This window comes from Bos mutus, chromosome 15 (genome assembly GCF_027580195.1).
Source record: "Bos mutus isolate GX-2022 chromosome 15, NWIPB_WYAK_1.1, whole genome shotgun sequence".
NCBI classification, from domain to species: Eukaryota; Metazoa; Chordata; class Mammalia; order Artiodactyla; family Bovidae; genus Bos; species Bos mutus.
Genome location: NC_091631.1, coordinates 30,915,550 through 30,928,584, shown reverse-complemented (window position 1 = coordinate 30,928,584; position 13,035 = coordinate 30,915,550). Strand labels below are relative to the sequence as shown.

The window sequence follows — 13,035 nt, the reverse complement described above, 5'->3', positions numbered from 1 at the left end:
TACAACACCAGTGATCTTCACTGGACTATCCTACCTCCCTACTGCACAACAAGCCCAGTATGAAAGAAGGCTCCCTTCTCCATCCCACAGGACAGGCTAAGAAGAGTAGTTCTGTTCATTCAGCTGTCTCATGCTTGCTCTGTGGTAAACCACGGCGTCCATGGAACCGAGGACAGAGAGCAGCAGGGCCCAAGGAAGCCCTGCCTCAGGTCTCATATCAGGCCTCCAGGAGCTCAGCCTTGCTCCACTCCTACGACAGCCACTGTCTCAGGGCAGCCAGTGCTGCGGCAAATAGAAACTGCCAGCCAGAGTCAAGGGTGGACCCACCCGCTGAGTTGTCAGCATGACTGATAACTATCTCCAAGTGCAGCTTCAGGAGATACTCAGTAAATAGGGATGAAGTACCATGGGGTCGCTAAGAGTCGGACACGACTGAGCGACTTCACTTTCACTTTTCACTTTAATGCATTGGAGAAGGCAATGGCAACCCACTCCAGTGTTCTTGCCTGGAGAACCCCAGGGACGGCAGAGCCTGGTGGGCTGCCGTCTCTGGGGTCGCACAGAGTTGGACACCACTGAAGCGACTTAGCAGCAGCAGCAGGCAGTAGAAAAACACTGAATGACTACAGAGCTTCTCAGAAAGCCCCTACGTGAACTCTACCCCTTACCTCAAAGCACTCTTGTCAAAGTTTTTCCTAGGAACTGATAACAATTTACCTGGCACTCTCCCTAGATGACTATTCGGTCCCAAGATCAACTCATTATTATTCATCCATTTATTCAACAGATATCTACTGGGCACATACCCTCTGATCCATGCTGTGATAGATACTAAGGATGGGTGCTATGGTTAAAAAAAAACAGACATGGCTCTTACCCTAAGAGAGGAAAATATGCAAAAAACAAACAAACAAAAAAGGCTTTAAAAGCTATACAACCACTTCATACACATTTTAATCCTGTTTTCAAGGGAGGAGACTGAAGTTTGGGTTGTGATGTCAGTAAGAACTCAAGTCACGCCCAGTGCTCTTGATTCCACATCAGGCTATCTCTTGTTTTAAGTGGCATAAGCAGGGTGAGAAGTGCACAGAGTGTTGTAGATAGCAAGTGCTACTGGAGTCCAGAGATGAGAGGGAACTTGTGGCTAGCATTAATGGCAGGGAACACTTCACAGAGGACTGAGAGGTTAGGCAGGAGAGAGGAGGACATTCTGGGAGGCAGTAAAATGGTATCTGTAAATAAAGGCAAAAGAGAAGCAGGATAAAGTGTGTTCTGCAGACCACGACAAAGGAAAAAGCCTCACTAGGCCAAAATGTAAAGAGGGGAACAGAGGAAGACGAAGTGGGCAAAGCGGTCTGGGCCCAGAAGGAAAATACCACCCCTAGAGGGATTTTAGGGAGAAGGCAATGGCACCCCACTCCAGTACTCTTGCCTGGAGAATCCCATGGACAGAAGAGCCTGGTAGGCTACAGTCCATGGGGTCGCTAAGAGTTGGAAACGACTGAGCAACTTCACTTTCACTTTTCACTTTCATGTATTAGAGAAGGAAATGGCAACCCACTCCAGTATTCTTGCCTGGAGAATCCCAGGGACAGAGGAGCCTGTTGGGCTGCCATCTATGGGGTCGCACAGAGTCAGACACGACTGACGCAACTTAGCAGCAGTAGCAGTAGCAGAGGGATTTTAAAGCCTGCACCATCTCCAGTCCAAACTCCCCAGCAGAAAGCGCAAGTACAGCACTGTTGACTCATTTCAGGTTTTTCCTTGCAGGCCTCTCATTGACATAAATCTGCTGCGCTCTGATCAACACGACAGGACCACAGCTATCCCTATCCAAGTCTCACCTGCCTTAGCAAGTTGTGCCAAAAGAGGCATGGCTTCTGTCAAATTCTCAGTGCTCAGAAAGCACCCCCTTGGCACTTCACAGGGCTTTAGATACATTTACCCTGCCTGTGGAGGCCCCAAATCTATATATAATGTGACAAGCTGAGCCAAACAACGATGACAATCTTAGTACAGCGCTCTGACCCACCTCCTTCAGGAAGTCTGCTCTGTACATCCCAACAAACAGCTCTCTCCTTGCTTTGAACTGAGATTGCCAATGGAGTGTAGAATGCAGGTATTAGTCACCATATGCCACAGACATTACTGAGCTTCTTTTTCTGTGCCTCACATAAAAGCTCCCTAGCCAGGCAGGGAAAGCTCCTCAGAAGCAGCACTGACTTGACATAGCCCCAATCTGCCCAGTGCAATTTCTGTGAACACTATACAGTACTGTGAACTGCTTTCTGCTCCTCCTCTGTATGGGTCTCAGACCTCCTAACAACCCAAACCGGCTGCATTAGGGTAAAGAGTCTCCACCACAGAGTGGGAACAGCATGTGAATGATAATTAGACAAAATCAGATTATAGACCCAACTGAGACCTTGGGCAAATCTGTTCCTGTCATATCTCAATTAAAGAGTTTAGGAGCAATGGGACTTAAAACCCCTGCCAACTCTGACATACTAGGATGTGAAGTCCTGGCACCCAACACCAACAACGCAAAAGGTCAGAGTAAGTTTTCCAGCTGTCAAGGTGTAAGTCCCAGTTCAATGGCACTAATATGTCTAGCTCTCCAAAGCCAAACTGGGGCAGTGAAAGCTCCAAGGTCAGTGGCTATACAATGAACTCCAGAAATGAACATACCAGACAAGGAGTTGGGACACATGACTAGAACCTAGAATAAAAATCTAGTTTAGAACTGGGTTTAAAACAAGGGAGGAATACAGACAGAAGGGCCATGTCAACTCTACATGTCAAAGCAATGAAGTCATACATGAACCAGACATACCACCAAAGGGAGTAGAAAGACTCCACAAGACTCTAAGGAGTAGGCAAAGGAAGTCAGAGAAAAGTTCAGAGGACTCAGCACCCAGAAGCCACTGTTCCCAAGATCACAGCCCTAGAATGATGTCACAGGCATCCTCTATGATGGCCCCCAGGGATCCCTACCCTCTTCATGCTACTGTATAATCCCTTGGGAGTAGAAGGGCGCATTTAAGCTTAAGTGAGGGCTTCTTTTAGCAAGGGATTTCCCTGGTGGCTCAGGTAAACTGTCTGCCTACAATGTGGGAGACCTGGGTTCAATCCCTGGGTTGGGAAGATCCTCTGGAGAAGGAAATGGCAACCCACTCCAGTACTCTTGCCTGGAAAATCCTATGTACAGAGGAGCCTGGTAGGCTGCAGTCTATGGGGTCACAAGGAGTCCCAAACGACTGAGTGGCTAAACTTTCACTTTCACTTTCACCTGGAGTTCATGCTAGACTTACTGACTTGCTTCTAACATATAGAATATGGCAGAAGTTGTGGCCCATTAATTGCAAGATTAGGTGATGAAAAGACTACAGCTTCCACAGAGGGCACTCCCTCTTACATTACTTGTCCTAGGGAAAGCTAACTATCACATCATGAGGCAGCCCAGTGCCAAGGCCCATGTGGCAAGGGCCCAAGGCCTACCAACAACATAAATGAGCTTGAAAGCAAATACTCGCCCCCCCAGTGAGCCTTTAGCCCTAGCCCAACAACTTGACTACTGCCTCATGAGAGACCTTGAGCCAGAGGCACCCAGCTAAGCAGCACCCAGATTCCCAACCCACAGAAACTGAATATAATAAATGTTGACTATTTTAAGCCTCTACATTTGAGGATAATTTGTTATGCATCAACACAGGTAGGGACTAGACCAATCTGGTCAGCCATTTCAAGTCTGCAGGTGGGGCTAGGGAAGTGGTTACAACCGGTAAAAGGAAGGGGGTATAGGCCGGAAATGAAATACTAGCACCCAGACATTATCAACAGCGTTCCTGTGGCCTAGAGTAAGCCTTGAGTTAAGGGTCTAATTTGTCCACACCCAGAGTCCATATAAGTCTAGAGGGTACACCTGAAGTAAAATATGAATTGCAGCAGGTTCAGAGAAGTAACTTTCATTAGAAAGGTGCCACCAAAAGGAGCTGAAGCTCCAACACTCTGGCCACCTAATGCAAAGAGCCAACTCATCGGAAAAGACCCTGATGCTGGAAAAGACTAAAAGCAAAAGAAGAAGGGGGCAGCAGAGGATGAGATGGTTAGATAGCATCAATGCGCACGAATCTGAGCAAACTCTGGGAGATACTGAAGGACAAGGAAGCCTGATGTGCTGCAGTCCACAGGGTCGCAAAGAGTCGGACACGACTTAAGCGATTGAACAACAACAACCATAAAACACTCAGGTTCTGACCAAGACTTTTCAGGCTCATAAACCTGAGGTGCTGCTGCTGCTGCTGCTAAGTCGCTTCAGTCATGTCCGACTCTGTGCGACCCCAGAGATGGCAGCCCACCAGGCTCTCCTGTCCTTGGGATTCTCCAGGCAAGAACACTGGAGTGGGTTGCCATTTCCTTCTCCAATGCATGAAAGGAAAAGTGAAAGTGAAGTCGCTCAGTCATGTCTGACTCTTAGCGACCCCATGGACTGCAGCCCACCAGGCTCCTCCATCCATGGGATTTTCCAGGCAAGAGTTACTGGAGTGGGGTGCCATTGCCTTCTCCGTCTACAAGGCCCACAGGGCTGGAATTCTGAAGCGTCCCTAGATCCAGGTATTTATGTCTGTTGACCATGGCCAATTTAGATCCTTCTGACAACCAAAGTTAATCATCTCATCTAGGCTTCTACCCAGGCCCACCCACTCAATTCCCAACTTTCTTCTCCCCATTACACATAAGTCCTTTCTGCAATTAGACAGTTTCCAGCTACTTTTAACTGCATTCTCTTGGTAAGGGCTGCAACAATAAAAGTCTGGTTTCTTTAAAATCCTTGACAAACTTCTTCCAAGTGAAGTGAGGCTGTTACACTCAAACTGATCTGAATGACTTTTTTAACAAAAGCAAAAAATGAGAAATTCTTTTTGTTTGTTTGTTTTGCCTCACCACACAGCTTGAGGGATCTTAGCTCCCTGACCAGAGATCAGAACTAGGGACTGAACCCAGACCCCACCAGTGAAAGTGCTGAGTCCTAACCACTGAACCATCAAGGAATTCCCAAAAAGTGAGAAATTCTAAAGCAATGAACTTTCTAAAGAAGTAAAGTTTATTTCTTCAACTTTATCTAACCCTTTCAAAGGAAAATTTTTTCAATTTCTAAGCAAGTGCCTAGTAACCTACAGTAGAAACAGAACCAGACAATAAATCCCCTCCAGTTCAGTTTTACAACCTCTACAATATGTAAAGTATACCACACGCCTAGCCTTTTGCTAACGGAGAAGGCAATGGCACTCCACTCGAGTACTCTTACCTGGAAAATCCCATGGACGGAGGAGCCTGGTGGGCTGCAGTCCATGGGGTCGCTAAGAATTGGACATGACTGAGCGACTTAGCAGCAGCAGCAGCAGCCTTTTGTTAGAAGTTTTTTGTCCTAACCCTTGAGGAGTTTATATCAAGCAGGCGGGGCACATACACAGAAAACTCCAACAGGGCAGCATGATTGATAAGATTATAGACTCCACCATCCTCCAGAGCAGCACTTTGTGATAGGTGACTAGACTATTCAAACACCTTTGTTAACACAGCTATGGCCAGACTGGTGCTTCCCTGGTGGCTCAGATGATAAAGAATCTGCCTGCAATGCAGGAAACCTGGGTTCAATCCCCTGGAGGAGGGCATGGCAACCCACTCTAGTATTCTTGCCTGGAGAATCCCCACAGACAGAGGAGCCTGACAGGCAATAGTCCATGAGGTCACAAAGAGTCAAACACAACTGAGCGACTAAGCACAGTATGGCCAGATCATTGAGGTTAAGCTCTGCAAGCCAGACTGGTTAAGGATATATTGACAGATAAAGCGTTTTGATAAAAACAAGGGCTGGATACACTGATCCCCAGAGTTAGGGTTCTGAGCCTGCCACTTTTTCGCTATGTGACCAACAACACAATTTTCTCAGCTATAAATCCTTCACCTTTAAAATAGGCTTAATGGGAATTCCCTGATGGTCCAGTGGTAGGACTCCATGCTTTCACTGCAGGGAGCATGGGTACACTTCCTGGTCAGGGAACTAAGATCCTGCCTGCTGTGTGGTGCAGCCAAAAAAAAAAAACAAGCATAATAATAAAAACAGCTCTACCTACTTCCAAAGTTAAGGATAACATAAAACAGTACATTGAAAAGGGAAAACAGATCTGAGCTTCTGTGAAAATACAGAGTGCTCTGGGTGAGCAACACCTCCAAGTGTTGAGGAAAAGCCCAGAATGGGTACCAAGATATACGAAAAGCTTTGAAAGGAAGAGAGAAAATGCAATCCATTCAAACAGGCCCTGATTCCAGCTTTTCTAACAAATTTTAATAGAGGTTTTAGGTTGGGCCCAATAAAAACAGATATAGACAAAGTACAACCCCTCCTCCCTTCTTCCACAAAGAGCTTATACTTGCAAGAGAGCAAACATCTGTACAATGTGCCATGTGTTACATTAGAACTTTATATGTAGTATCCAGGGGTAATAAAGAAAGCTCTGTATTATTATTAGTTGACTTCTTAAACTGTGGTGTAGCACATGGGTATTCAATGCATTATTCTTTATATTTAGTTGTATATCTTCATAGATTGTATTTTTTTTTTTTTTAATTAGCAGTAACAAATAAAGAAAGCTCTGTTGGAGACCCAGTTTGGTATCTTTCTCTCTCCCAAAAAGTGTGACAGCCAGAGCTACAGGGTATCCTGGAGAATCATTTCTCACAAAGGGTAGTATACCACAGTATGCCCATGAAATCACTCAGGACTGTATCTCAGTCCTGAGATACAGTATGGAAATGAAGGCTTTGAAATACAGGAAATGAAGGGCCCCTGGGGCTCAAAGACAAGTCCTTTGGAGACCTAGGAAACCCTCCCCGTAAGACCTCATCTCCTCCTTGTCAGAGAACAGGAGTTCTTAGCATGAAGGCTCCACATTCCTAAGGCGCCCATGAGAAGAATTCAGGAGGGCTTGTGAATTTGAATGGGAAAGAAATTATATCTTATTTTCAGCATTCTCTTACCGAAAGTTAGCATTTCCTTCAATTATATATTAAAACCAACCACAATATTATTAGTACCACCTATGATTTTGTCACCAACAGAAATTACAGACATTCCCATGCCACATTACCATTGGTGAAGACATCTCCAAATATTATACACAATCATCATTACTTCAAAATTATAGTAGTTATCAGAACTGCCACAGATCACACGTGACTGCAGTCTTCCTGTCTACTGGCTTTCATGTGAGGTAGTTGGCCAACTATGAAGCAACTCTGCCCAGTTATTGTTCAGCCGCCAAAGAGACCCCGTGCGCTCACACTGGTGCTCCAGACGTCTACAATACCCCCTTTCCTCCAGCAATCCCCAAGTCAGGCTACTCCCCACCAAGTTCTCTTTTGCCTCCGCCCAACCCCTCCTTCCAGGAAGCCCTCCCCAGCCACCTTAACCTAGCTCAGCCCACACAGAGCTCTTTTAATCCTTAGCCTACACTGTCTTCCCTGCTTGCTTCATTAAACTTGTGTATTATGTTGTATTTAATATTCTCTAAATACATATCCCCACCCCCACTCCCAAACTAGACTTCTTTGTAGCCCTAGGTTCCTTCCAATTGGACTTGTGGTTTGAATAACTGATTAAGCCTGGGTCCCTGACTCAAAGGTCTTTGTCTAGTTCTACTAATAACCCACTGTGGAATTTCTGTGTGATGCCCCTCTGGACATCAGTTTCCTCACATGTAAAAAATAAGTTGAACTAACTGATGTTTCCACCTCTAAACTTTTGAGTTAAGCAACCACTTTTTATCTCCCCAAGATCTGAGAAAAATTATGGAGGAAACTGAGAAGCCTCCCCCAGTTCTCCCAGGCAGGGTTAGTCACTTGCTCCTCTGGGCTTCCCACCTTCTGTATGTATATATTATACCTCTACTATAGCCTTTATCACAAAGTTTTGAAAGAGTGTATAACCCAGTGGCTGAGGTGGAGGTGGGGAGAAGAGTCAGACTGCCAGAGTTCAAACTCTGGCTCTATTCCCTACTATCTGCACAACCTTGGACAAGTTACTTGACCTCTTTATGATTTCATTTCCTTACTTATAAAACAGAGATAATACCAAGCACACACAATGGTTTTAAGAATTAAAAGAAATATTTGGAATAGTGCCTGCCACACAGTAAGCACTAAAAAATGTCCATTGCTATTACTGTTGATGTTAGTGATGTTATTGATGTCTTACCAGGCACTAGGTTCCTATTTTAGCTAGCTCTCTTTCCTCCTCTCGTTCTGTGCCACAGCACTCCATGTTTTCTTCCACAGTACCTACCACAAGATACTACATTTATTTATTTATTTTCTATCTTCCCACTAGACTCTAAACTCCACGAGGCCAGAGAACATGTCCGTTTTGTTCATCCCAACACCGGGACTTCCCTGGTGGTCCGGTGGCTAAGACTCCCAATGCAGGAGACCAGGGTTCCACTCCTGGTCAGGGATCTAGATCCTACATGGCACAACTAAGAGTTTGCATACTGCAACTAAGAGCTCGAATACAGCAACTAAAGATGGTACATGCCCCAACAAAGATCAAAGATCCCGCTGTGTGCCGCAACTAAGGCCCAGCGCAGTCAGATAAATAAATAAGCAAACAAACAAATATTTAAATAAATAAACTCCCAACACCAAACACAGAGCCTGGCCCAGAGCAGACACTCAAATATTTGCTGAATAAAGAGCACATGAACTGGCACTGTCCAATGTTTGCTAAATAAATTAACCTAGTTAAGGATGACTGTCAAAGCTGAGGTATAGGTGCAGATGATGTCCTAGCTGCCCTAGGATTAGAGTGACCCTCTGCCCATCTCCCAGTATTAGTCTCAGCCAAGCCCCACCCACCTGCTGTTGGCCCTAATCCAGTTCCGGGAGCTACCCTCAGCTAAAATTAGCATAGCCACCAAGATGGCCAGGCCATTTATAGCCTTGGAGGCAGCAGCAGCTAGCTGGGTGGGCAGGCAGGACTCTGGCCTCCCACTCCATTAGCAGTTGATTGAGAAGCCAACCTGCACTCTGTAGACTGCCTAGATGCCTTTCCTCCAAGGCCCTGTTCTAGCTCTGCTGAGTCAAACCACAGTTTCTGAGTAGAGGCCCTCAACCAACACTGGCAGTCACAACCCCAGACTCATGTGGGACCCCTCACACACATTCTGCAGGAACATTTTGAGTTTCTAGAGACAACGGGGTCCAGAGACTAAGAGAGGTTCCAGGCATCAATTTCAGGCCAGTTTCACAAGTGCCAGCCCCAGAGCAGCACCACCATCAAGCACAGATCTTTACTGAAAAAGTAATTTAGCACAGCTGGGTATACAGGCACCAAAGAGCCAGAGGTGACAGGAATGGCTTCTCTACAGCTCAGTAAGTTCTCCTAGCAGAGCACTGCCTTCCCTAGAGAGCTAGACCTTTATGATAGGCATATACATCCAACAAGACAAAAAATGCAATTTTCTGGCCCCTGCAGAAGACCCTCCAGAGGAGAAAAATACAGCCCTTTTATTGGATCTTTCACTAGGGCCCACTAACTCACCAGGAGGAAACTAACATTCTCTTGCCCTTGCTTAGTGCTCCTTTAACAGGGCAGGGCCTGCGAAGTTGGAAGAAGGCTAGGTCCTAAGATTAGAAAACTGAGCATAGGACCCAGTTTCTTCAACAATAAAAACAGGGATAATACCACCTGCCCCACATTCTAATTGAGCATTTGCAAGACTTTCATGGGGAAAAATAGCTGTGTGGTTGTAACATACAAACTTTAGAAAACCTACTAATTGACTAGATATGTTGACTCTGACTTAGAAAAGTGGCTGTTTTAAGGCTAAGTAAAACTCCTGAGTTCTGAGGATACAGAGGGAATCGAAAGGCTGTGTAAAAACCTCCTCACCAAACCGAATCCACGAGCCCAGACTACCTCTCTGCAAAAACAAGTTCCTATCTGAGTCGGAGACAAAGCCCCAGACAGGCGCAAAGGGACAACCTACCAGGACAACAGTGCTGGGGCCTCCAGTTTACCACAAACCATAGCCATTCCCAGCACCTGGGTCTCTAAGATTTCCTGCCTGGGGTTCAATATTACTGTGACAACAGAAAGTAATTTCTGAACTGAGAGGAAGAAAAAAACCAAAAGAGAAGCTTTAGTATAATCAACATAACCAGGCCTCTAAAATACATTGTGTAGAGGGCTGTCTCCATAAGCTTCATTCAGGGGGTAGTTATGAGAGATGAGGAATGCCTCTTACCTATGGCATACACAAACACACAAATCTTCCTGACAGCTAGCTAGTGCCTAAATTCAAAACTTCATCCCTTTTAGCACGTGTCTAAAATATAGAACTATTCCTCGCTGACCAAAAAAAAAAAAAAATATATATATATATATATTCATTTTACATCAGGCACTCATATTTTAGGGTGAAAAAGGAACATATTATTAGTTACAAACAGGGATGTCACTGGGACAGCAGAAATGCTCCTCAAGTCTTCTTCACAGTTTGACCTACATCGGCCTACTAGTCTTCCCCTTCACAGCCCAGTGAGAACCAAGCTTTCAGTTAGTTTCAGGGGCCAAGGAGACAATGTGTGGAGAAACAGGATCAATATGCAAGGAGGTCCTATCTTCAAAGCTACATCCTAGGTGCCATGCTTATACATAAGGCAACTTCTGGCCTCATTTGTAAGTTAACCCTTGAGGTACCTATAATCACACCCAGCCCAGTCAAGGAACTTAAAGGGGGATTACCTAAGAAAGGGTCTACCACCAAAGCCAGCCCCAGAATCCATCCATGAAACTTCCTGGCCACCATGACACTTCCTTTTCCTCCTTGTATCAATGGGTATTCACTGAGGCTACCCCTCACCTGAGCTTGCCCATCCGTAGAAAAGAATCCAGCTATAAATTCTCCTTACTCTGCAGCCCACTGCTTTGGGCAGATCCCAGTGACAGCCTGAGAGACATGAGGGTAAAAAACTGGATTCCTTCTAAGCCTTGTATAAAACAACTGAATTTTAAAGGTGCTTTTTTTTTTTTCCTGCAACAGAGCACCAGGGCTCCTACTTTTTTGACAAGGCTCGATGAGTACACAGGAAAAAGCAGCACAGATCAAAAATATTGTGGAACTCCTACCATCATCAGTCAGAAGAAACAGAGTAAGTCAACAAGTGGTCCCAGGAATTATATCATGCCTATGTCAAGAAAAGTCCATTTAACTCCCTAGTGATAAACAGCATTCCATCTAAGGAACTGCTTTGATATTTCAAATGGGCACAGCTAGGAGACAGCAGATTACCTAAGGGCAGGGAGGAAATAGGGTTCCCACACTCACTGGAACAGCAAGGCACGCCTCAACACTAACTTACAGAGTAATAAAGCTGGCTCAGTCCTGACTTTCCCTGCCCAGTCCAAGTAGCCTCAACCTCCCCTGTGCTGCCAAGTGCTGAAACTGGCCAAGAGCAATAGACTTATCATCTGCCCGGGCCATTATTCCAGACAAGTAGTCCTGAGACAGGGTCTTGACTCGCTGATCTGAAAGGCCAAGGTGCGCCAGAAGCAAACCGTCTTTCTCTGCCAACAAAAGACATCCTGAGAAGGGATGAAGAAAGTTGTTCAAAAGACATCAGCAATAGCTCCTGAACGGAAAGAACTCCCTGGACTCCTAAAAACTGGCAGTGTCATGAGTGGGTCCTCCATCAATCACAAGTGTAGAACCGACTGTTCAAAATTCCCCACTTGGGCAACTCAGTTCTTGCCCGTGGCAAGGCCTTACCTGCTGCAGTGGACTCCTCAGAATTGGCGCCCGAGCCGGTCGCCTTCTCGCTGTGGCTTTGGCTGAGGCTCTGGCCGTGATGCAGGAGGAGCCCCCAAAGGAGCCACAGGGCAAGACGAGCGCACACATCCATGACTCCAGGTCTCAGTCAACATGCGCCTGATGGAGACACCTCAGGATCTCAGAGGCAAAGTCGGGAGCCCGGTCCTGGAACCCCAGGCAAGATGCCCTCGAGGTGCCGCAGCTGTCCAGCCACCCGCGCGTCTGCCTCCTCCGACAGCCAAAGGTCAAGTGCTCCAAGTTTGGGAGCGGGAGGAAGGCCGGCGTCTCCGGCCCAACTGTGGGTCCGCTGGAGCTGCGACGGCCTGAGTGCCCTGTCAGCTCGAGCCGCTTCCGGAGAGTTTGGACAAGGTGGCCGCGGAGCCGCTGTCCGCTCCGCAGCCGGCTACACCCCTTGGGGAGTGGGTGAGCGGGCGGGACCTCCCGCGGGCACCGGAGTGGGGGAGGGAGAAAAAGGAGGAGAAGAAGGGGGCACCTGGCTTCGCCCCGCCGGGAATCCGCGAGCAGCGCAGGTTCGGGGAGGGCGTGCGACTTCGAGGCCCCCGCGGGAGCGGGTGGCTCGGGGATCCCAGGCCTCCAAGGCCGAGGTCAGCGATCCCGCCCAGTCCCGTGCCCCGGCCGGCGGTGCCCAGGTTCAGCAGGCGGACGCGCACGGGCCAGGCCCGGGATAGAGGCTCGCGGGCGTGCGGCGGGAGGCGCGGGGCGGGCCCGGGGCGGGCGGGGGCGTGCTCTCCCGCAGGCCCGCCCAGCGCCGCCCGGCCCCCAGCGAAGCCCGGGCCCGCCCCAGCGCCGGGCTTATCCCGGAATAACCTGTTGTAGGCAGCCGTCCGGCGCCCACAGACCCCGGAGGGCTCTCCCGGCCAGCGCTAGTCTCCTCTAGGATCCCTCTCCCCAGCCAAGGGTCGGGTCCCAAGCCTCCCTTTGGCCCACTAGAGTCTCTCCCGTGCTAACCGCCCGCAAACGGACGGGCTGGCTGGCCCTGACACGCAAGTCGCTCAGGTAACCCAGGCCTGCGGCGGCGGCGACGATGATGACAGTAGCCCGGATCTCCGGGCCTCGGTGCCGATCCACTCGCCTCAGCTCTAGAGCCGGGCAGGGCAGAGGGCCTGGACACTACGACTGCCGCCGGGTACTGCCCGAGGCCACA

At 47.8% G+C, this 13,035-nt stretch overlaps 1 protein-coding gene across 3 annotated transcripts in view; it reads right to left on the bottom strand.

Moving 5' to 3' along the window:
• The window catches only part of STIM1 (stromal interaction molecule 1), a 204,945-nt gene extending 191,910 nt beyond the window's left edge, over nucleotides 1-13,035 (bottom strand). Inside the window, exon 1 of one of the 3 annotated variants that reach the window (XM_070383826.1) lies at nucleotides 11,829-13,035. In XM_070383826.1, the coding sequence (XP_070239927.1) occupies nucleotides 11,829-11,961 (133 nt within the window). In that variant the 5' untranslated portion in view covers nucleotides 11,962-13,035. The remainder of the gene's footprint in view (nucleotides 1-11,828) is intronic. The other 2 variants (XM_070383828.1, XM_005886647.2) reach the window with 2 other exon arrangements.